We start from the raw sequence: 25,083 nt of genomic DNA, 5'->3' as shown, positions 1-25,083 counted from the left end.
AAGCGTTTGTTATTACCTTATAGTTTCTGCATTGAACTTGCAAGAGTTGTGTTAAATATATGAAGGTTAAGCTGACAGAACCATATTTACTGTTTTTAAGGTAGGGAGAATGTCCTTGAAGATAAATGACCATGCTTGTATAAATGTGCTGCACTCTGAGGGTTATCTCAAAGTCTCTCGCCATAATACGCATGTTGTGTGGTGATGCTCTTCCTTTGCAGGCAATTAAATAAATCTCACCAACTCACCGGTAGCCTCAGTCTCATTGATTAAGTACTTCCACCATAAGACCTTCAATAAATGGTCTTATGAAACAAAATAACTCTGTATCTGCAGGGTTCCCATAATACATCCGTTTCAAAATGAATGTCCTGATCAATTCAATTAATTCTGTAGATCGTTTCTATGATTCATGGATTCAAACCATTTACCTAGTTGGGTTTTCATCCACAAATGAAATAAAATGATGTTCGCTTCTTATTAAGCATCATGGTAAGGAGACTTGTTTTTTTGCTTCTGGACAAACTTCCATCAGGTGATCCAATTACATTTGGAGAGTAATTAGGTACACTGGGTGTTATTTAGTCATCAGAATATTAAAAAAAGACTCCAAAACAAATGGTATTGTTTAGAATATCTGTCAAAATGCATTTTCCTTCAAACCTCAAGATTATGATCTACTTTGTGCTCGGATATACAGAATACACGGTTCACGGACTGAATTCAGATGTAATAAAATTAAACTGTATAAATATGATGAGAAATTACAAATAGTCAGGATGTCGAAGGAGTGTTTTACTTTGGACTTCAAGTTAATGCATCACACACTGGCAAATAAAAGTGTAATGGATCCTGAACCGGTTTTATTGTTGTAAGTAAAGTTTGTCAAAAATACACAACACTTGTTTCAATTAGAACAAGACTGAAAAGCATGCACCGTTCAATAAAACATTTCCATGACTTGCTAAAAATCTTTTCAAAAATGAAGAACACGGTCACTAAATGATAAACATACATTTAGCTTTTCTTTCAAACATAAGCAAAGAACAATCAAAGCATAAGTGTAGAGGCTTTGAAGGAACGTTTATACTGATAAAACCAAGCTTGTAGTTCTCATTGGTGGATGTGGCATGTCACACTTGGTTCACTAACCAGGATGAACAAATAACAGGCAACACTGATGCTTTCCTTAGTGTACAAAAATAAAAGTTACTGTTTAGAGAAGTGGGTTTTTTTGACTCGCTGTGCTGCCACTCACGGTGTGTAATATTCACCTGATGGGAGGACCAAATAAAGAACAAGTGTAGCTTATCACAAGCTGCACATATAAAAAGGAGCTTCCTACACAAATTACGTTAAATGGACATAACATGTTTTAAACAGATAGACATGGTCTATATGGCGATATATAAAAAAGGGCTAAAAGGAAAACCACAGGGCTAACCAACAATACAGAAACAAATCAAACTTAGGATTTAAGATGTGGAGAGATTGAAAAAATGAAACATCCCCAAATATTCATGGATCACTGGACAGAAGCAGTGTTCCTTGGGAGCTGTCAGTAAGCAACAGTTGAGGTGAACGCTCAGTCTTTATCAGCTCCTGCTGCGTTTATCCATTCAGCCTTCTTTAGTCGCCTTTGGTTAGGAGGTCCTCTATGTATGCATCAAGTTCATCATCCGTGTTTATGTCAATATCCTAAAATGTCAAGAAAACAAGTTTGCTGAATCATGAAAAGCATCAAATGGGTCAAACATGCAGCAATGCGCAAAAACAATGTACACTTCAGATTAGCAGCTCTTACCTCTTGAACTTTCTGTAGGAGGGCTACAATGTTGGTCCGTAGTTTTTGTAGTTTTTCATCTGCTTCCTTCAGTTTGACCTCAGTGTTGTTGTTCTTTTCCTCCACAGCTTTGGCTCTGGCGTCAGCTCTGCTCTGATACGAGTTGCACAACGACTGGAGACCCGACTCGTACTGCTGGAAATACTCTTTCTACAGAGAGGGGGGAAAACTCTGCTGGCATCAGAACCACTCACGTTATCTTTGTGACATTCTCTTTATTTTATGATGTCCAGGGTCTGATGGGGAGATTGTAAAGTATCTCCATCAGGAACCAGCTGTTGCTCTACTGCCTGATTTATTGTCAGCCATATTCTCAGACCACTCTGCAGCCGCTAACAAATATGTTATCAAGCTATCAATCTGTTTTTCTAACAAATCTGGGTGTTCCCTGGCAAATCGATTTTACCCTTTTGCAATGATGTTCATGATGAAAGAGAACAAAGAGGGCAAAGTGGTGGTTTTTAACAGTGCTGAGTCAGATCTCTGAGTGACTGAACTGGGACAAAAATCACAATATAGATGCACGCCATGTAATTATGTTATGTTTGTGTTCAAACATGGACTCAAAACAATTTGTTGGACTATGATTTTTCTCAGCAAAAGTACCCACACACCAACAGAACAGTGATCAGGACGTGTTTGGTTGCGTCACGTTTCTCACCAGAGGAAAGGCCATCAGTTCCTCAGCTGTCATGCTGTTAACATCGTCCTTGGGGATCCGGAAAGCAGGAGGGAAGAAGTAACGAAGCATCGTCCTGAAACACAAACAGATTGAGGGACTTCAGTCATATCATGTGGATATCCTATGAAATTAGTAACATACATCTTAACAAGTTAAAATTATATTTAAAGTCCATTTATTTTCAGCATTTAGATGATTATAGTCGACAGCTAACTTTGAATATTACACAAAATCCTAAATATATTTTATCCAGCATTGTATGACGCTTCATGAAGAGGGTGTCTGTGTTCTCCAGGATTGTCAAGGTTATGATATTTTTGTATTAAAAATATTTCTACATTGATTGTAAATTAGCTGTAAGAAAGGGCGGAGCCATTGGGTGCAGTTCCCCTCTAAAACACTTGGTGGCAGCACCACCAAATTAGACAGTAAATTTATATGCTTGCATATATATTTTTATATCGACATCACTTCACTTAAAGAAAATATTTTCTATCTATGCATTAATTGAAAAATACAGATGCATGTTCCTTCACTAGCTGCAAACCATAATTGGTAAATTGAACCAAAATAAACACTTGAAAAACATGATTCTGTTTGGAAAACCTACTTGAATCTATAAGTGAACTGAATAAAATGCATTTTTTGATGATAAGCAGCTGTAGGGTGTGTAGCTCACCTCAACATGGCCACCAGGCTGTCTGTCACCTCTCGACTGGTTCCAGGCTGAGTTGTGTCGGGCTCCATGGGGGCCGAACCTTTCTCCATCTCCTGCTGGGTGTCGGGAGTCTGGGAGTTAGGAGATGGTGGTCGCATCAACCGTACTTCATCGCTGCCTTTGAACACCCTTTAGAGAAGCGTGCAACATGGAAATGAAAATAATGTTCTGCGCGGTGAATTTAAATTCAAAACGAAGCGAGATGATGTGTCGTACCATCGGTCTTTGGGTGTCGCTCGTGGTACGTAGTCAAATTTGACTTTCCAGCGAACGCTCTGTTTATTTGCCTCCACAGCGATAACTTTACCGGTAAACCACTCTTTATTGACGCGCACTTCAACCAGAAGACCTTTATCTTTAAAAAATAAAAAATATCTGTAGAAAAAAAACCCCCTCTTTTTCACAAATTACATTTTATGTGTATTAACTGACCTTTCTGAGCATTTTTAGTGTCATTCTCTGGCTCCTTCTGCTGCGTTTTCTCAGGAACCTGCAAGAACACCAACATTTTACCGCCACAGAACTGGAGCAACATTTTACTGAAGAGGGAGGGATGAAAAAGGAAAACATTTTGGAGAAATTGTGATTAATTGGTGAACCTAGCATGCAGACTTGGAGAAGAGTGCTATGCGTTAAGAAAACATCTAATATATTTTCAAAAAGGTGATTAGAAGACACGAGAAGGTTAATCAGATGAGAAAGAGATCTCTTGATTGTTAGAAACTGTGAGAAAACCCAGCCTGGACTTATTTTCAAGGAAGTAGTGATGGAGCCCTGTAAAGCTACCTTCTCTTTAGCCCCTTGCTGTTGTGTGGGAACAGCTTTAGAGACAGAGGCTGGTGTAGGTGGCTGCTGCCGTGCAGGAGTGGATAATCCTTTCTTCTCAGCATGAGAGTGTGTTTTATCCTGCAGGGTCAATAGCAGAGGGGTTCTGACTGGAAAGCTAACTGAGCAGCTTGCATTCATTTGAAAAAGTGTCCAATTAAAATCCATCTAATGTAGGATTCTGCCCAGTTGGTAATCCACTTTGTTGATGCACTCTGACTCTGTAGAGAGGAAAAGTTGGTTGAATCTGCATAACGCACAGGGTGAATAATGACTCAACATTACACTACGTCTATGTTCACCGTCTTCATCTATTTATTTTTTTTTGACATTCAGAAATTATATGTTTTACCCTTTCAGATTAGTTTGATGATACATTCTCAACATTAAAGCTTCCATCTGAGCTTACAGATCACGCAGCTGTGATTACTGAACCAAAGGCACAACGTGAGACACAGCAGGTAAAGGAAGTATATTTCTAAAGATGCTATTTGACATGAATGTTTCACCAGCTGTTGGTAACAACCCAAGTAATCTGTACACAGAAGGAAACTCCTGACTGTGCGTTGACTGTTTGGCTTCGGATGAAGTATGGGACAGCATGTAGCTTCACTTTACCGACTAAAAGGCTGCCAATGCCTTAACCAACAACACCAAAGTGGCACTAACATGATGATATTTGCAACAACTCCATCTAAAGATGGACTGATATTTAAAACTGAAATGTGAAGACGACACATTAGTGTCTTAATCTGCCATTCTGCCTTGCAAAGGCAGATCATGAGAATCTTTGCAAAACCTTCAGATCGAAGCAAAAATCTGCAAGAATAATTGTTTCGACTGAAAACTGATTTTGAATCAAGTTGTAAGAAACTTAAAGATTCCCACTCCTGATGTAGATAAACTCAGTAGAATCTATTCTTTGGTTGCAAGCATTAGTACCTGTTATGTCTTAAATTCTGTCAATGTAATCATAAGATGCTTTTTGTGAAATTCCATCAACTCTCTATTATTACCTCATCCACCTTTCCTCGTTTTGGAGGCGGGGCCTTCTCCGCCACTTTACCACGGTTACTGGCAGCTGTGGCCATCTTGGATTTCTTTGATTGTGGTTCTTCTTCTATCTCCTCCTCACTGTCTTCTTCCTCCTCTTCATCATCATCGTCGTCATCTTCCTCATCCTCACTTTCCTCTTGCTCTATCATCCTCTTGCGTTGTCCAGCAGCAGCTGGTTTGATGGGTGACGCTTTGGTCAAGGACTGTGAGAGGACAAAACAAGAGTATTTCAGATCTTCTCCGAAGAAAATTCCAAGAAAACCTTTGGATACATGAAGACTTCAGTTTACCCGAGAGCTGCGACTGGGTGGAGGTGTTTTTGCAGAAGTTTTGGGTGTAGCCTTTGTTTCAGACGGAGGGATCTTTGCTGCACCTCTGGTCCTGGACAGTTCTGGTTTAAGCGGAGTGGGAGGAGCCGCAGACGCTCGGGTGGGACGCTGAGAAGCTGTGCGTGACGGAGGGACGCTCGGAGCATTCTTCAGGTGAGCTGGGAGAGGAGGGGAGCGTGGGCGTGACATAGTCCTTTCAGAAAACCTTGTTGCCTGAATAAGCAACATGGAAGAAGGAGAAAATCTGATTACGTCAAAGTTAAAACAGCCCTTGAGAATTACCTCAGGATTTTCATAGATCAAATTCATAAACTGCAGGGTCAAATCAGAGCTTTTCTACATTGCATTTGAGGTGAATTAAAGTAAAATGTATTGATGTCTTAATGTAATTAAAAAATTTTCAACACAACTCCAAGTAATTGTTAGTTTCCCTTTTCATTTTAAAAATCACTTGAATCTATTTAATTTTCCCCCCATGATAAATGCAGATTCATCAGAAACATTTTTCTATATTTATATAGAAATAATAATAAAAGCAAAAAGATTAGTTTGAGTGGAGTTTTGTTTTCTAAATAATATCAACATAAAGCTATACAAGAGCAGTAATGAGGACAGATGCAAAAAAAAAGCTTATGAAACTAATATGATCCAACAAACTTTAGAGAAAGAGAAAAAATAAAATAAAAATCAATAGAAAGTCGTACCTGACCCGAAGTCTCTGTTGGCTTCATGCTGACTTCAAGTGGGAGCTTTTTGATGTCTCCTGCAGATTTAATTGTGCTGGTTTTCTGATTGAAATAAATCAGTTATTTTTACAGTATTATTCACACAAAAAAACCCCGAATGGATGAAAGGAGGTAGCAGAAAATAGATGTGAATAAAATACCTGTAAGGCTTCTAGTTTCTCCTGCTGCTGTTTGATTTTCTCTGCTAGCTCTTTCTGTTTGTCTTCAGCTGTTGGTTTGTCTTTCTTTAAAACCCCAACAGGAAAATTCTGTTTCTGTTCTGGAGCGTCACATCTGAAACAAATTTAAAATTATTATAATAACAATTAAAAAATAAAACAAATATACTGGCATGAAGAAGTGTGTTAGACAGATGATTCAAATTTAAAGTGCAGATGTTTTTGACATGTTCACTGTGTACCTGTCCTGGGTGCCGTCAGGATTCATGAGACAAACCCAGCTGTCAGGATAGCGTTTGTCCACTGCGTCCATCTGGAAAGGCAGCGTTCTCCACTTCAAACACTTATCTAAAAATAAAACGTAGAACCACAGGGCAAGTTTGATCTAAGGTATATCCTTAGGGAAACCTAATTCATACCTTTAAAAGAACATGTGCCACTTACCACACTGAATAGTAATGGGTATCTCCATGGCACGGCGTCTCTTGTATCTCAGCTCTGTAGATGGAGGCGCAGACCAGCTGGCAGACAGGTATCCAAACTCATCCCAGAACTTCACAATGCCTTTTTGGGCTGCACAAACACAAAAACACCATTTCTTACAATATCACACAGTTACTAATTAGTTACTCTGAAAGGAAACGACCCTATCCTTGCTTGTTGCATCTGTTCAACATTTAATGTCGACATCATGTCAATACTACCAGGAGAATGAGAGTGTTGAGAAATGAAGGTGTACTCAGAAATTGTCTGAAATTGGATTTTCAACTTGTTGCGCCAGATAGGTAGGAAAAGTCAAAAATCCAACCCTTTTCTGATCATTTAACAGACCATACTTACAGCAACAACAATCTTCGGTGTGGAAGTTGTTGCTTCCATTAAAGACTGTTCATTCAGAATGAAACTTTTAAACATAACTTTATTTAATATCTTAAATTCAGCTAAAATCCCCAAAAACTATAATGTCCCCAATTATAGCTTATCTATTCACATCATACAACTTGATCTGCAGCGTTTAAAGGAATCAGTGCTTCAAGTTTGCAGCTGCTGGATGTAACTAATAAAGTAACATGTAATCTAACTTAGTTGCTTTAGAAATAAAGTAATCAGTAAAAATATCAGTAACACTTTATTTGAAGGGGTGTGAATAAGACTGACATGACACTGTCATAAACATGACATAACACTTGTTATGAACAAAAAGAAGTCTTTATGACCGTTAATGACAGTTGTCATGAAGTGTCATTTAGTAAATAATGACACTTTTAATGCAAAGTTGCTCTAAAAGTTGCATTAAAGGTCCATTAAAAATGCCAAATTTGCATTAAATTGTCATTATTTACAAAATCATGCAAAGTTGGCACTTTTAATGGAGTTTTAATGCAACTTTTAGAGCAACTTTGCATTAAAAGTGTCTTTATTTACTAAATGACACTTGACAAGTCATAAACATTCATAAAGGCTTCTTCATGTTCATGACAGATGTTATGTCATGTTTATGACAGTGTCATGTCAGTCTTATGAACATCCCTTCAAATAAAGTGTTACCAAAATATCAATTGACTGCTCACTTTTTCAAGGTAATTGTGGAAACAATGCCAGTCCCCAGTATAAGATGGTAAATAACTTTCAAAAATATAAACTCAATAATTACTTATTTAACTAAAAACATTAACAAAACTTTTTTTGTAGACATCACTCTCACACATGTCTGGATAAGTACAGTGTTTCATAAAGGTTAGACACTTATATATGCTGTTGATTAAAATCCATAAAATTAAAGCACTTAATTCAATCACTTTCCAAGCAGAAAACAGCAGATCCTCACACCCTCAGCATAAATATAGCTGTGGACAAGATCACTGATGGCTATTGTTCTTGCAAGGCTGGGTAAGTCAGGCATTCATGGTTTTGAGGGTTACTTTTGAAACCAGTGATTTCTGTTGGCAAATGTTTGAGTGCGTCTAGCCCTGATACACGGTACTCGGTGCTAGCGTGGCTAACACAATTACAGTTTAGTAAAAAGCCTTTTCAGGTAAAATAAAATCTTTAATACTGTACACATTGTATGTACAGTATCTGACTGTACATACAGTCAGATACTGTATGTATCTGACTTTCTGTCAGATAGAAAGACGCATTTTAAAACCCTCAATAACAAGCAGAATCACTTACACTGCTTCTATTAAGCTTTGTTACAGATGATACAAACTGCAGTCTAAAAAATAAAAACCACCTACCAATGTTGGTGTCCTTCCAGTACTGAGCTAAATGCTCTCCCATGGCCTTCAGTAAGTGTCGATACTCCTTAGCATCTGCAAAGTCCTGCTTGTTGTGGGTCGGCTCAAGCACCAAATACGGGACGTCGACAACTCCGACTACGCCTCCACATGCCCTTAAAAAAGAAAGATCATTTTTATTTTATTCAACCCCTCAAGTGACAGAATGCTGAAGTTTCACTGTGTTTACTTACATGCCTCCCTCCAGCTGAGGACCCGTCTTCTCATACATCTTGATAAGACGGGAACAGTTGTACACAAACATCCCGTCCAGCTCCCGCTGCCCAATATTTACTCCAAAAATAAAATTCAAGTCCTTGGGTTCCTTTAATGCTCTGAGACAAAGGTGAGCGGAGAAGATTGTTAATCCGAGTTTGCGTTATGGATTAAATTATGAGGTTTAGAAATTAATCAACAACCAAGTTTTTTTAGACTGTTGGTTAAAAGGGTTTCTACAAATTAAATTTTCATTCCGTATTGTTGAAGTTTATCTACACAACAAGTGTGAACTCATAAATGAAGTTTTCTTCATCTAAATTTGTATTAATGTTGATTAGTTTACAAACAGAGCAGAAAAGCTCTTTTGATCTGGGGTAGTGTAAAGTGGGATAATTAAGTAGAATATGCCAAAGTATGTATACACCCGACTGAAATTTCTCAAATGATGACACTTAAAATAAAAGTAGAAAAAATGCTCATGCAGCAACATGAGCTGTTTCCTTTCTGTCTCCTCTCTCTCATATGGTTGATTTGATAAGATTTCCAGTAATGTCTTCAGTTTTGACTTTATCGTTTACCCTGTCCTCAGACTGAAATGTGATCACTGCGCACTAAATGACAAAAGAAATATTTCTGCTGTATTGATCAAATGTTCAATGCCAACTGCATCTACTTCTGGGGGAAAACATACTTCTGTTTGGCTTCTAGATTTCTCTTTCGAATGTCAGCGTCCCTTCGCAGCATCATGGCAGAATCTTGAACTTTTCTCAGAATTGCCTGAGGAAATGAAGAAAAGAAGTGAGAAAAATCAAAGTGAAACGTTACACAAAGATTCACCTCACTAAATGACAGAAAAATGTTTAAAAGATATCCTACGTCGACAACTTGAACAGAAGATTTTTATTTTTTTACCCTCGATTCTTTTGACAGATCATTTCCTAATCTGGCCTCCATGGCGACGCTCTTACTCTCTGCCTCTCTTGCTTTTTCTTCAGCTGATATAGAGAGGAAAATTAGATCAGATTGACTTAAAAATACAGCAACTGTTTAATAAATCCAACAAATAACAGACACTCACCGATTTTTGCAAGATGATCTGCTTTCTTCACTTCTTGTTCAGCACGTGTTTTGAAACGAGTTGATGAGTATTTATAAACCCTTTTAAGTAAAAAAAAAAAAGCCAAAACAAAACAAGAATATGCAGTCAGCGACGGCAGCATAAAGTGAATTCAGAGTCAACACATTTGACATCATGTTACCTTGGTTTATAGAGACAGCAGGAGAGTCTCTTGGTCCTGACTTTATGTCCCTGGATAAAAATCCTCATGCGTGGGTCGATGTACAGAACAGCAGTGTACGCTCTGAATGACCTCCGTTCTGGTTTCCTGTGCAGATGTTCAAAACATTTCTCATCGATACGCATAAACAGTTACGGTACATGATCCCTTTCACATAATGTAGTGGTTCCTTTGTCAGTCTTTCTAAGAAGTCCTTTGGCTAAACTCACACTCCTTCAGCGGGTGTCCCAGCCATGAGGATGTCCTGGTGATCCGACTCTACGTCCAGTTCTGGTTCTCCATTGTCCATCAGCTTTAGGTTGTAGACGACCACAAGAGTGCCTTAGGAAGTAAACAGATGGAGGTAACCAATTTTATTCATGTAATTATTCACAAATAAATAAAATAAAAAGAGGTTTTTATATGCGCTTACCACTGCTGCTTTCTATTTTGTTGAACTGCTCCATGAGCTGGTGTTCATTTTTAAAAGGAGAGTATTTGAAGATGAGCTCAGTTTCTATTGCATACTTCTCAGGGTCGGAGGTCAGGGGCTCCTTGGTTTTCAGGTCCCAGGAGGGGAGTGGCACAATCACCTGAAGTGAGAAGATCAGAACCGTCAACACGCTGCTATAAAACGCTTAAATATCAGCCATGTTTGAAAAACAACTTGGCGGTAATTTGGATGTTTAAAGTCATGAGTTTCTTGTAGATCTCCACAGTTTCCATGTTTCCCAATAAATTGATATGATGCATAATTATGTATTTGTAAGACAAACTTTGTTAAATACACTTTCCAGAAGTAACTGGCGACAAATAAGGCAACAAGAATGTTTACGGAACTAAATTAAAAACAAACAATAAGGCGGTTTCATAATTAATTTCTTTCACGTTTATGAGAGCGGCCAAATCCTGCAACACGTTTTCTGACAGTTCTCTGCATCAGGGGGTGCATAGTATTATCAGAACTTAACATGGGCATGATCCATTAGCTAAAACTTCAACCCACTGAGCAAAAGATGCTGCCAGTGTATTTGTTAAAGAAAATTAGCTAAAGTTGCTTCCACTTAAGGCCTGTAATTCAGACAGATGATTTAAAACCGCTGAAATGCCACTGGACCCCTGTGGCTCAGAGCATTTGGCTTTGTGGGACAGAGGAGCAGCAGGTCAATTTTAACATCCTCAACACCTCCATCAGATCTCTCCTTAGACAAACACTGAAGCGCATCAAACATCCCAATCCTGGCATGAAAAACTCTTCTGATGGGGGCCTTTAATTTTTAATCAAATGAGAACAAAGAGTAAATGCTGTCCAACGCTCGTCATACCAAGGTGAGTTGTTATTTAAATGCGTTTCCTCTTAACACAGCTCACTGCTGCTGTAAATTATTAGCTCAGTTTCAGAAACGTTCGTTTATGCACTTGACAGACACCTCTGTCCAAAGCAATGTAGAAATGAAGAAGAAATGCAGAGACCTATTTAGCCAAACCCAACATGAACAGGTGTGTGGTTACTTTACATTGAATGCAGTGGTGAAAATGTCATGTTACTCATTTAACATAGAGCAGTAACAGAAAAAGCCGTTTCCTTACTGAAACACAGAGTTCCTATATAAAACCCACGTAAGCCGTCCTGAGGCAGCTGATGGAAATAAATAACATGTTTTAAAAAGCGAGGCATTACATAACTTTTAAACTAAAGTTATTTTCAAATCTTCAGACTGAGAAGTAGAGAATAGGTTCATTTCTTGACAGATCAAAAACAAACGATAAGAGGCTGAATAAACCTGTTATTGTTACGCCCGTGTATATGCCTCACTACACAACGTTTTTTTCCACAATAACACATTAAATAACTTTCAATGCATAAAATAGACGAATATATTTCAACCCATGTCATTATGTACTAGTAGAAATCACCATGAGTTAGATATCGTAAGTAAAAAAGATGTCTGACCTCATCAAGCCCTTCTTCTTCATGGAAAGTCCTCGACAGGAAGAGACATGTCAATGTATTATCCTTTTTTGTGAACAAGATGAAGTCTTTCCCAATTCGCATTGAGCCCCTGGAACGACAAAGTTAAAATTCCAAAGTTAAAAGACATTTTTACACCAACTGCGTACAATAAATATCAAACAGCTCAGGAAACACTCACGATTTCAATCCATTCCCATACTGGCCGATCTGAGTGGACTCTGGGGAGCGCTTGTTTGACTTTCCAAACTGAATCACATGGGTTGCCTCAACTATCAAAAAGAAGATGTTTCGAAAACACAGTAAGAGGAGTACATCACTAAAAACCTCATTATGAGCAGACTTTAAGTCTTGCTTACTTGGGTCCATTCCAATGCCATCATCTAGAAAAAAAAGCATAAAACCACCACGAAGCTCTGGTCGTTTTTCTGGAACAGAAACACAGACAACAATTATTAAATGCAATCTTTGTGAACAACTCAATGTGTAAAACTGGTAAAGCACTTATGACCGTACCGGTATAGATGTCTATTCTAGTTGCATTGGCGTCTCTGTAAAAAAACAAACAAAAAAAAAACACAGAACTGTTAGGAAAAAAACTGTTTAATCTGTTTATCTTGGTAAAAATGTGTTTCCAATCAAACTTATTACCTTGAATTGTCCACAAGCTCAGCCAAGGCTCCAAATAAAAACTCATGGGTTGTCCTAACAACATACAATTAAGATTCTTAGTCCAGAGGTAAGTACTAGGGCACATTCTCCCAATATAAATAATCTGGAACTTCTTGTTCCAAATTTACAGTATAAATTTATTCTGTCTGCAATGTTATGTAAACTTCATGTGAGCATAACTAACATGCTTCCCCAGCAACACCATAAACTGTCAGCCAAGTTACTCTGATGATGCAATTCTTTTGTTCCGTCTTTGTAGAGGCGTTTGTTTTTCTCCAAATATAGATTTTTTTCATACAAACAAACTTACATTACCCAAGCTTTAGGTGTATACGCATACTTGTGCACCTCCAATTAAATTCGCTTCGCAATCCTCTCAACACTCTCTGTTGCATGAGGCCGTTTTCTTTCCACTCAACTTTCCAATAGATTTGCTTGGCAGAAGAATGCTATGAACAGTTTGGTGTTTTTTTTTAAACTGTGTGTTGTGGTTTAACCTCCCTGTGGAGGGTCTTCATGTTAGCAGTTCTCTATATGATTGTGGGGGTCATAACATTCATGTTCTTTCACTAATGGAGTTGAACAACTTAACTAAGATGAGCCTGTTTACAAACTAAATCAACACATGAGTTATGGGAGGCAAGACTTGTTGGAAGAGCTTGAATTGTAAAGTGTGTCCAGTGAATGGGCTTGTAACAGTCTGCACATTAACACAGGCGTTAATGTAGCGCTGATAACCTCCCTGTAGCAGATCTCACACAGGACACAATGTTTCTTTAAGAGTAATGTAAAAGATTGTGATACCACTTTTTCATAAGCCATCATATTTTCTGTTCACTGACAGAGGAAAGAGCTTTTTTTATGGAGGGATTCCTGGTTTTTATCTGGCTTAAAAACTGAAAACCTCAAGTCTTATTTGATTTAGTCTATTTCTTTTGCCATAAAGTTGAGCTGCTCTAAGATTATAAACTGGTCATATTGTCAATGTTTGTACTTACGAGTTTGTATGTAGGTACTCAAAGGTAAGCTGAGCTCTGCTCAGGTTGCTGTAGCTGGAGTAGGCCATGGCCCCTCAAAGTTATGGTCTACTTCCTTCCTGTTTGCCTTCTTCCTGACCAAACGAGCTCTAGTCGAGAGCGTTCATTCTGAAAAAGGGAAGTTAAGATTACAATCACCGGTCATATGTATTAAACTGCACACACCCCTAATTTGTTAACTAATAGTCCAACGTCAGACAAAAGTAATTGATATGGACGCTATGCAACATGGCAAAAGAAGCACTCACGTAAAAGACTCCTTGCAGGTGAAGGTAACTCGGGTGCACCACGTGGGAGGCCTGTTGAAGAACAACAAAATGTTGTGACTTGATCAAGGAGCGTCTTTTGGGCGCAGTGCTACCTGAAAACACGTTTCCACATATGCATGTCTAAAAGCAGCATACAGACGAGCTGGGCTTCTGGGAAGCAATGCAACTTTGTGTTTACTTGTGTATGCATGTTATAAACTGCCTATCTTTTGGAAATCCATTGTTACTAATGTTTACCGTCTGGCTAAAACTGTAGCTAACGGACGTTAGCATCCCTTGACTGTTTATGGGGCAACGACGCTACTAGCTAGCCTTTCGCAGTCGTTAGCTAAATCTTGACATTCTGAGCAAATTTGCAGGCCGTTGTAATACAACAGAAACTTCACACTGTAATAATCACACGCTGGAGGAATAGATAGTTTGTAACATTACGTCTTGGTCTCCTTGGCATAAACCAATCCCACAGGCCGCGTAAAATCCAGTTTCTTCGACGGCGATAGTTGATTCCCCGTAGCGCCCTGACAATATACAAATCCCGCCTCTGTCTTTCCGCAGACCAATAGGAAAACAACATGGCACGATTCTCAATAACCATTGGTGAATACGTCCGTCTACGCAATCAAGATCACATACCCGTGCACGCGAGGCGTTAAAGCGCAGTTGTTTGCGCCAAAATGTAAAACTTAACAAACAGATAAATCTCAAAATGAACAACGATCAACTGAATTTGTTGGGAAGGTTTTAATACATATGTCTAGTATACTTTCTAACATGCACAAATAAGAAACTGAATTTGTTGAGTGATAGTTTAAGACAATGGTCTTCAAACTATCGCACCAGTACAACTGGTGATACTTGGGCCGATTTAACATGTATTTAAATTTATGGAGTTAAAAGGACCAGACAGTCAAAAAATGCAAAGTTCAAGAGTCCCAAGTTCAGTTTAATAAGGGATTTCCACACAGCTTGGAGAAGTGTGGGATTTTATTTAAGAGTTTTTGGGAGCTTGATTGCTATGGGAAAAGAAAAAGTTTGTATGAAAAGATATTAAAATGCCCAGATTATTCACTATTTCTTCATAATTTGTTTTATTTGCTCTTACCTTCCCCGTGCTCTTCCTTCCTTCTGTCCTTTCATTTCTCCCTTCGTTCTAACCTTGCTTCCTTCTGACCTTCATCCCTTCCTGTCTAACTTTTCCCCTTGTGTTAAACTATGGAAAGTTGAGTATGGAAAAGCTTATACTTTTAACATGGTCAATTAAAACAACAATGTAGTATGAACACTTTATCACACCATTTCGTTTTTTGTGTGCTTCTAATCTCTGGTAAGGCTAGTTGACTGATAAGACATTATATCCAGTCAAAACAAAAGATCAAGTTAAGGTGATTGATCAAGTCAAAGCAAAAGATCAAGTCAAGGTGATTGATCAAGACAAAACAAAAGATCAAGTCAAGGTAATTGATCAAGACAAAACAAAAGATCAAGTCAAGGTGATTGATCAAGTCAAAACAAAAGATAGATGTCACATACTTGGTTCATAATCACATTTCCTCAAAGTGAATGATGACTAAAACTACTTTAAAATGGTTGTCAGAATGTGTACAAAAGATCCCAATGGATATAAATTGATCCGTGGCATGTTTATTGCCACTTGTACAAGATGGCTTCATTTTGTATCTGTAATAATTGAAAAAGCAAAGGGGCAAAATCACCATTCATGTTCAACCTGGTGAGTTGGAGAACAAATTCAGAATCCTTCAGCAGAAAACAGTGAACCACAGACTAGGTTTGGTTTGATTATAGTAATTATTATTTACAACAGTGTATTTCTCAGAATTTTATGCAAACATAACGGGAATGTTCAAAAATGGAGGTTACAACAAATTTGTGTTCGAAAATATTTAATGACACAACCTGTCAAACACAGACATTAATTGAACTCCTTCTCACCAAATTTATCTGAAATGCTTCAATCATATACCAGTTCTTCTCATTCACATTAAAATTAAAGATACTACATTTTCTTTGCAAAGCAGTTGGCCTTAATATACAAGTTCATTAAATTAAAACATAGAAAGAAATGCACACTTTGTACAATTATGTAGTCAGGGAACTCATATTCACAGCAGAGAGCGCATACCAAATCATTTTGCACCTGCTATCTGAGGTCTACGATACCACAGTCACTTTGCGACTTGTGATTTATACTAAAACGTTACATACATTTATATAATTCGGATGCCTGTGTGTGCCAAGCTTAAGTAGTGTATTTCTATAATTACTTTATTTAGGACAACAAAGTGCACTTGTTACAAGGTCAGCAGCAATGTAAAGTATTTGGTGCAATGCAAACACCACCATGTAAACGAGTATGTCGTGAAATATGTGGGAATATTTTGCTATTTCTTCTGCCAAAGAATTTCCTCGCTGTGTAGGACAGTCACGCCTCTTCAGCTTTCAATCAAAGGCTCCTGTAAAAAAACGGTTAAGAAGATAAGATAGATTAAACAGTTTCTACTCACTTCTATAGTATTATATATGCAACCAGAACAGCTAACATATATTAGAGGAAAAAGTGATCAAAGGTTAAGATTTAAAAAAAGCAAATTACACTTTGAGAGTCTTGTCCTGTAAGATAATCTCGGTGTGGGACGGAGGTTTTCAAGCTTGCAGCTATACAGAGAATCAAACAAACACCAAGCAGAGACACGCTGACTTCCACCAGATGTTTCACCGCCACACCTTGCTCTTCCTAAAAATAAAATGGAGAAAAGGGAGACAAATAAGACGGAATATTATCAAGGCACAAATGAGGATATTCTTCCAAGAGCGGCACTCCGTACCAAAGTTAGCATGACGGTCAAGGATGGGTCTTTCTTAAAGTGCATACTGTAGCAGGTTTGAGATGATGCTGGCAATTGATTGGTCACTTCCACAGGAATCCTTGGAATATTTGACTCTGACGCAAAGCACTCTGGAGGGAGCCTTTTTAAAAACAACACGAGAGTGTATGTTCACAAAAATTCCACCAAAACTGATCATTAAAAACCATCTTATTGACACAACCAGGTGTGTAAGAATATTTGAAATGAGTTCATAATTTACTACAACAGAACTTCATTGTTAATTTTAAAAGAGCAATCTTTCTCCAGTTATTTTTTTATCTTATGAGCCAAGAGTGCCAATAAACATGGAGAGGACTATAAAAAAATATAGATAGCAAATAAACTTATCAGTAATCTTACGGATTCGCAGGCAGGATGTGTGTTGGAGCCCTTATAGTGAGGCATATGTGCTCACTGTCTTCAGGTAAGATCCCCAATGCCAAACTAACAAGTTCTTTGTCTAGAAAATTAAATAACAACAAAAATATAGTCACTTAAGTTCTCCTTAAGTGACTATAAGGAGAACTTATAGTCACTTCAAACTGATCAGATATAAAAAAAAACACAACCTCCAAGCTTAAGCTGTTTGGCTGTTAATGTTGTATACAGAACAATGTCTTTCAGCGTGCCACTCGGTGAGGAAGAAGTCACAGTCAGAGGAACATGAAGATGCAAATCCGTGACAGAAGAACTTGTTGCATTTATGGATGTTTTCTTATCCTTTTCCTGGATTGTTTGTAGTGGAGCAATTGGGGAGGTGTGGGCTGGAGAACTTGCATTTTCCTTCTCACACAAGTGAAACTTTGAGAAGGACAAAAGTAGAGTATTCCAGTCCTGTGACAAGAACAATGAACATTCATTTCAGAGCAAAACACTGTCCTATACTGGAATACCTGTTGGAATAATTACAAAAGGGCACTTATAAATCATATTCCTATTAAATTCAGTGATTCAATGAAAATGGAAAACAACATAGTCAGCAACACATGTGAAGCAACGCAAGTAAAATCTAAACAAACAAATGTAACTTTTTTAAACAGAACTAACAAAACGGCCCAACGTCTTGTACTTCTTTGGGTGAACAACCTTTTACACATGCATGAATACTTTCGATCTTGTACTGCGATATTCGTGGGTAAGATGAATTCTTGACATTGTGGACGAAGGTGAATGCGACCTTACCTGTTCTATGTCAGGGTTAGGTAGAGAGTGAGAGTAGCTGTAAGAGCTGAGAACGATGAATGAGAATGCAAGAGCTAAGAGGCACAGGAAGAAAGTTGCCCCTGGAGGGTTGTGGGATACGTATTCTCTAAGGTTAGACCCCTGACTCATCCTCAGGCTTCCATGTACAGCTGGGGTGAGGGAAGCTGCAAACAGAAAAGCATGAAGTCATTGAAGCAGGTTTGACTAAATCTCTGTCACTGAATCCTTTGTAGACCTCTCTGACCTCAGATGTTTTTTGTGGCCAGTTTTCTCAAGACAGGGATAGTTAATTGGGGCTATACCTGCTTGCTCCAAGTATTAAAGTCATATAATGCATTGTCAGCTCAATATTGTAAAACTGTCATCTCAAAAACAACCACGGAAGCAACATTATTTCAAGCTGGCATTAAAAACAAAACTTAAAAGAATCAACAGGAATCAGGCTTCACGAATTCAGGGCTTGTGTCAAATTGTGAAGGATAGAGAATAAAGCTATTGTATGCCAGCCATCAGTAGGCTATGTCATCGGTTTAAAATAGTAAACAACTCTCAAGACAGTTTTGATCATAGCTTCGCCAAAGATATAAATTAAGACATAAAGAGATCACGTCAAGCTGTAGAAAACATGACATGGCTTTTATTTTTGTAGAACAACTTGATTTTTAAAACTGTATTCAGTATGACTCCATTGCTTAGAGAGACCGATACTTAACGTCTGCTCTTATCCTTCTGTAGCGAAAAAACTTCAGTAAAACAGCGTTTTTTAATAGTCCATCTCTGTTCTGGAGACGTGTTCTGGTCAAAACACTCACCAACTCCACGAAGTGCTGTAAATGTTGCTAAGTAGCTTCGCACGACACTTCCATACCTTGAAACTGCGCCTTTATGTCATTCCAAATATCCGGATATCCTCTTTGAATGGCATCAATAGAAAGTAGATTAACAGTCTCGAGTTAAGTTTTCATGTTAGCACAGCGAAACGGCAACTCAAACATAATCACGACAGTTTTCCAGTTTACGACCTTACATTGCCATGACGACTTTGATTACGTAAGTCACGTGATCAGTCAATCTGAGTTAGTTTTCGATAAGAGTCGCTGACAGCTCAGACAATAAACATCAAAAGATTTACATGTACATCTCAAAAAGTTAAAATATTGCTCAATATAGTTGTCCACAGTGCTTTATGACGTCCCGAGTCAGCGCCGCCATCTAGAATATTGTAGAGCACTTCACCCTTCAAACATGCATTTGTTTTACTGCCAAAAGGAAACAAAACTTACGTTAACCCATATTCTTTATTGTTCAGCAAATTGGATTGTGGACTGATCTAAATCAGGCCATAGGAATCCTGACTCAATAGAGTCGGGATAAATTGAGACAAACTGATGAGGCAATTTGCAAACAGACCCTTAAGTACATTTACATACATTGTAGTCAAACACGCTTTTCATTAGGCAAATATTTGTGCATGCATCTTTCATTTAAATGCATCACACATAGTACTCAGTTTTGTGCAAAATCTTGTTTCCATCAGCTGCAAGCCATCCTTCCCTCATCTACATAACTACATATTCTGGTCTGGATGATTGGGGTAGGTAATGGAAATGCCCTGTACAGGTGATGCATGCACATACAAAATTCTAGGGGAAATTTAGAATGACCAACAGAATGCATAATTCTGTACAATAAGAAGCTAAGAAGACACAAAAGGGACAACATGCAAATTTAATGCAAAAACTTCAGGAAGGGATTCAAACCCAAGACCTTTTAAGAAAGTAGTGCAAAAAGAGAAGAAATATATTTTTGCAAAATCTGTGTTTAAAGACTCTTGATGACTTTCACCTTTTGAATTTAATTACCAAAATACTTTTGAGAATTTACTGAGATGGCCTCATTTACTGACCAAATGTTGTATACAGAAACACGCATTAAAAAGGTTTTTAAAAAAAGGGATATTCTTTAATTAAACATTTAAACACAAAAATTAGTTACAAATTTGTCATCAGAAACAGATGTAAACAGCTCTTAAAAGGAAAAAAAACAAAAGCAAACAGTAACAATCACAAAGAATGTTTAGTTCCAGCTCATTTCCCTTTTTGTCATAACCTTAAAGTTTGCACCAAGTACTTATTAGACCAATCAAGGTGTCCAGGTGACTTTTATAGGCTTGAAAGCCCACACATCAGGGTGTCCCATGTGGTACAAGTTTTCATAAGGAGAAGTGCTCCACTGGAAAGGTGGCACCTGGTCCCAGGTCGGCCCGCTGACTGCCAGCATGCCATACTCGCTGAACATTTCGTAGGAAGTCAGCTACAAGAGAACATGTAAAAATTAGTGAAAGAGACGTCAGCTATTTTAATAATCAAAATCTAAATGCATGGAGAAAAGTGGGATTTCAGGAAAAAAAAGAAGAAAAAAAACAGACCTTCATGTCTGTTCCTCCATGCGGTCTCTGCTTTAAGGCACCAAATGGATACGTCCCATTAGCTGGGTTGAGGTCCGAACGAGCCGAGATTGCGTTCTCCCCATTCTGAGGTGGATCACATCCATCACACTTTGACAATGGATCTGCTTTAAAGTTGTTGTACCTAAAAAAAAAAGTGCATACAAGCTGTTAAACCCAAGCCATCAGTAAATAAAAGAATGAAACTACCATTTTGCAAACTTCACCTCATAAGGCGCACCATGGATTCCAAATCTATGACACCAGTCTGGTTTCTCTTGAATATCTGAGCCCGAGGATTCTGATCCAGAGAGAACCAGGGGCCGTACTTCTCCACCAGTTCATTGCAGCCACTGGCATTAAAGATCTCTACGTAGTACCTTTGGATGAGAACGTATGGGCATAAATCAGGACAAACCACCACAAGCAATAATATATAGATGTTTCCCAACTGGATTCTTACGGGATGTTGTAACTAGCCCAGTAACCGTTCTTCAGGAGTTCCTGAGTCTTATCTCTGTATACAACAAGGCCCCTGCAGAAATGCAAGATAAACACTGCTCATTTTAAATGGATCAATAAGAAGTGGTTTAAAAAAAAAAAAAAAAAAAAAACTCACGGAATTTGTTCCAACACAACAAAGAGGCCATCTTTAATGGCTGCCTGTCCTGGAGTGAAGCGGTTATAATCCACAATCATCCACTGGTTGTTGTACCTATGAACACAGACGGGAATGTACAGACCTTTGAGCAGACAGACTGCAAAGATTTTCATTTATCTAGTAATGGCCTGTGTGACCGATCCTCAACTGCTTCAGCATTTCACAGATGATGCGTGATCAGTCTGAGAAAACAACTGACCTCAAATATTCATGTGACTTTACATCACAGTCAGCTGTTTTAAGCCATAATTCCACATGACTGGGCACTGGTTTATTTCATATGCTTTAGAGAGAGTATTCCATTTTATAACTCAAATACAATTTTAATTTTGGAGCAATGATGTGAAGTCATGGGCTACAATAGACATCAGGGCTTTTACAAAAGGAAAAAGTGCTACAATGTCAAATGAACAAGTTACAATTAAAATATATATCATATAAATTAATCAAAAATTAAATGTCAATATTTATGAATTGCATAATAAATTGACTGCTTAAAAAAATTTCCTTTTAGAAGCTATACATTTATATAAAATTACTGTACATTTTATATATAATCTATCGTCACACTGAAGCATGCAACCATCAGTTATGCCTTTTTGCTTTTGGACCCTCACTTTATAGCATCAGAGTCGTGTCGACTCATTTCTCTCTAAAGTGCTGCACTCCTTCAGTCAGAGTAAAAGTGAAACAGAAACTGATTGCAACCCACATTTTTTAAATAAACAACAGAAACCAAGTCTTGCCATTTAGAATACACTGTTGGTGGATTCTCAATTTTTATTTGTCAAACTCACGTTCCACTGTTGTACTTGCTGAATATCTCTGCCCACTCCTGGCCTGTAGTCGCCAACCGATTAGCAACGATGTTCCGCAGCCATTCCATTACTGTTCCCGTTGGCTGGACAAACTTCCAGAGAGCAGGGTTGTTGTTGCCGATGGTGGTTTCCAGTGTAACCTGCAGGCACAAGATGGATTTAAAGGACAAACTATGAATAAGAAAAAATATATTCACACTGGAAAGCTCGAGTTAGAACAGTTTTATCACCGAGGCAAATTCTCACCAAACCACTGCTTAAGATGTAAAAGTCATCGCCAGAAAAGATGGATCCAGGATATGATGAGAAGGCCTGAGTTCCTCCAGGAAGAGGATCGTTTTCTTCAAAATTAAAGAGGAAAATTACAGAAGTTTTATATTCTTTCAAAGAACACATGCTTTTTAACTTGCACCTTGTAGATTTAAGCATTTAAATTAGAAGAGACTCAACTTGTGTTGAAAATCAAATTAAATCCATCAGATTGGAAGGTAGGCACTTGATGCCAACATGTATAAAATAAGTTATTCAATGCATGTCTATACAGCTCATTTATGAAGTAAATGTGGGCCTTTCTGCACAACTATTTGTACATGTCAAAGATGTATAGAAAATTTATACTTGTTCATTCAAATCATGAAATAATTTAAACCTTCATTCTGGCTCTTCAAATAATTCCCAACATGCACAGTAAATATTATCTTACCCTGAACACGCCTTGATCTTGAAATTAAAGGTTTATACATTTACTTTTAAACTTGATTTACTACAAGTTATTACTAATATTTCTACCTCCAAACAGGGAACCTTGCAAAGAACACATAGAATCAGTAGATTTAATACCATTAATTACAACTTAACATGTTGGTTTACTTCACACTTAATTTAATTTTACGTACTGGGGTATCATTTCCTTTTTATACAACAATTAATTTTGTTGGAAGCCACACATAAGTATTCATTCAGAGGTTTAGACAGCAATGAATGAAAATGCATTTTCAGCGGTACCTAGAGGAGACGTTTTGAAGGCGAAGATGTACTTCTTCATAATACGCAGCATGGCCTGGTAAGTGTTCCAGGTGTCATGCGACACCAGCAGATCTTTGTTGTTTGGCAGCAGTTTAATGAGCGCAGAACAGGAGCCAGAACCAAGGGCGCGAGTTTTGCTGGATTTATTCAGCACCGACTCCAAGTCTTCAAGATCTCCACCCATCTGGAAAAGTCTGGTTGCGAAGAGTAGCAGTGGATAATGTGAGATGACAGCAACATAAAAAGTTGATCATCGTGGCTCAGATTTGAGCAGTAAAAGCCAAGAGCTTACAGGAAGCCAAGTGGCTTGAGGTTGAAGCGCGTAGTGGGAAAGTACAGCTGGTCATAGAAGCTGTCTTCAAGACCTTTAATCTGCAGCAGCGCCAGATGCACCTGAAAAGCAGAGACGAATGGTAAAACAACTCTAAGAGCAACAACAGGAATAGTACAAATATTGATCATTACCTGGTGCCAGTAGGGTGAAGTTGGCTGCTTCTCCACTTGATCTTGAACCCACTGAAGGTTGGCTGAGATAAAAATCTTAAGGCGCTCACAGTAAGCAGATTCAGATATGATGGGCCCACAGTAACCCATCAGAGTGTTCATCCAGTGTTTATACATGAGCTGAAACAGTATGCAAAATAGTTGGGGGAAAAAAGACAAAATATCTGACCTTTTGTCTAAAGGAGGGCCAAGCTTACCACAGAAGTGACTGAAGCCTCGACGGCACCAGCAGCATAAGCTTGGATGCTGTCATTGTACCGGCTGCTGGTGGTGACCTCCAAAAAGGACCAGCTGACATGAGACATGACATGATTGGAAATACAACTTAAACAGTTGAACTTAAAGATCTTCCTACTTTGTCAAAAATTAAAACATGGCCATTTGCCGGTCTGCAACAACCCCTTGCTCCCCACATCAGGGTGACATTTAAAGCAACTTCAAACTAGTTCTTATAAAAATATTAAGAATAAAGGATTTGCAGGGGTGTAAAACTCCAGCAGCCCTTGAGGACTGGTTTTAGCTACATGCAACAATAAAACAAAAATCTTTACAGACTTTACATTTGATGTAAAGGCCCAGGTTTTACTATAAATAACTTGTCAGGCATTTGTTTTAGGATAAAAAAAAAGATTGAATTTAAATCTATATGTAGTTTTTTATTTAAATGATTGTATTTTGGGCTTTAAGTCAGTCCAAACTTTGAACAGTTATTAAAAAAATTATTTTCAATGTTCAGGAGACTTCGGACTGCAGTCAGATTACCTTATAGGATGACTTTATATTTTGATCATTTTAACTTTCGCAAATTTGCCGGTATATTTGCAAAAATATATTCAAAAATTTCAGTTCTCTACATACATTTTTACAGCAAAATTCATTGCAGCGCAGAAATGTACTGTTTTTTTTTTTTATTAAAGTTTTCTTCCAAACTATAAGAAAGAAACTAAGCCTGACTCGATCTGTGTATTTGAACTCACCCGGTTGTTTTGATGTCATCTGTGAAGTTTGCCCAGGCAACAAAATCTTCGCGATAACCTTCGACGATAGTCAGCTGCCCGGTATATTTGTCGATGATCGCTGTTTGGATTTTATTTCCAGCGGACGCACAAAAGCAACACAATCCGATTAAAGTAGCAAATAAGGTAAACGTCTTTGAGGAAGTTCCAGGGACAAACATCTTGTTGTGCCTGGACGCCATGTTTTCAGTGAACAAATCACATGACAACGAGTGACTTTAAGCACCTTGCTGGAACGTTTCAATTTCAAAGTAAAAGTCTGTGTTTCTTAGGCCTAACTTCCTGAAGGACTTTTGTGGGCATGTCCCCACCAATATTTCCTGCACCTTTTTTTCTTTAGTTGCTTGCATCTATTTGCAGAGAGTTACTCGCCAGCAGCTGTACGCTGTATTCAAAGCCAGTTAATGTTTTTTTTTTTTTTTTTGTAAATGTCATTGTAAAA

General features: G+C 38.0%; 3 protein-coding genes across 4 annotated transcripts; all 3 read right to left on the bottom strand.

The window, feature by feature from the left end:
• Positions 1-835: 835 nt before the first annotated feature.
• Positions 836-14,622, bottom strand: morc2 (MORC family CW-type zinc finger 2). 2 transcript variants are annotated; one of them, XM_008418751.1, is made up of 29 exons: positions 14,515-14,622; positions 14,062-14,112; positions 13,775-13,921; positions 12,756-12,809; positions 12,621-12,655; positions 12,464-12,532; positions 12,286-12,376; positions 12,087-12,195; positions 10,566-10,725; positions 10,363-10,474; positions 10,115-10,240; positions 9,934-10,013; positions 9,768-9,850; positions 9,547-9,632; positions 8,831-8,971; positions 8,598-8,752; positions 6,802-6,930; positions 6,600-6,705; positions 6,340-6,472; positions 6,158-6,241; positions 5,415-5,666; positions 5,085-5,327; positions 4,030-4,149; positions 3,676-3,733; positions 3,460-3,598; positions 3,205-3,372; positions 2,505-2,598; positions 1,805-1,993; positions 836-1,698 (listed from the first exon to the last, which is right to left on the bottom strand). In XM_008418751.1, the coding sequence occupies exons 3-29, from the start codon at positions 13,840-13,842 to the stop codon at positions 1,630-1,632; spliced, it is 3,153 nt and encodes a 1,050-aa protein (XP_008416973.1). In that variant the 5' UTR covers positions 13,843-13,921; positions 14,062-14,112; positions 14,515-14,622; the 3' UTR covers positions 836-1,629. The 2 variants fall into 2 exon arrangements, with proteins under 2 accessions (XP_008416973.1, XP_008416974.1); XM_008418752.1 differs by lacking the exon at positions 4,030-4,149.
• Positions 14,623-15,966: 1,344 nt separating this feature from the next.
• Positions 15,967-19,207, bottom strand: LOC103470360 (transmembrane protein 248). Its single transcript, XM_074186862.1, is given in 8 exon segments — positions 15,967-16,553; positions 16,694-16,834; positions 16,926-17,067; positions 17,328-17,427; positions 17,537-17,801; positions 18,150-18,334; positions 18,983-19,012; positions 19,015-19,207. Coding segments are annotated over 8 exon segments (906 nt in total). The 5' UTR covers positions 19,037-19,207; the 3' UTR covers positions 15,967-16,532.
• Positions 19,208-19,449: 242 nt separating this feature from the next.
• Positions 19,450-24,845, bottom strand: plbd2 (phospholipase B domain containing 2). Its single transcript, XM_008418747.1, has 12 exons — positions 24,603-24,845; positions 23,823-23,916; positions 23,587-23,745; positions 23,414-23,514; positions 23,101-23,315; positions 22,342-22,436; positions 22,075-22,235; positions 21,236-21,331; positions 21,080-21,151; positions 20,844-20,996; positions 20,599-20,761; positions 19,450-20,483 (listed from the first exon to the last, which is right to left on the bottom strand). The coding sequence occupies exons 1-12, from the start codon at positions 24,821-24,823 to the stop codon at positions 20,313-20,315; spliced, it is 1,701 nt and encodes a 566-aa protein (XP_008416969.1). The 5' UTR covers positions 24,824-24,845; the 3' UTR covers positions 19,450-20,312.
• Positions 24,846-25,083: the final 238 nt, after the last annotated feature.

The sequence above is a fragment of the Poecilia reticulata genome, linkage group LG9, assembly GCF_000633615.1.
Source record: "Poecilia reticulata strain Guanapo linkage group LG9, Guppy_female_1.0+MT, whole genome shotgun sequence".
In the NCBI taxonomy this organism is placed as follows: Eukaryota; Metazoa; Chordata; class Actinopteri; order Cyprinodontiformes; family Poeciliidae; genus Poecilia; species Poecilia reticulata.
The sequence above is the reverse complement of the archived record's forward strand: the minus strand, read 5'-3'. Positions and strand labels throughout refer to the sequence as shown.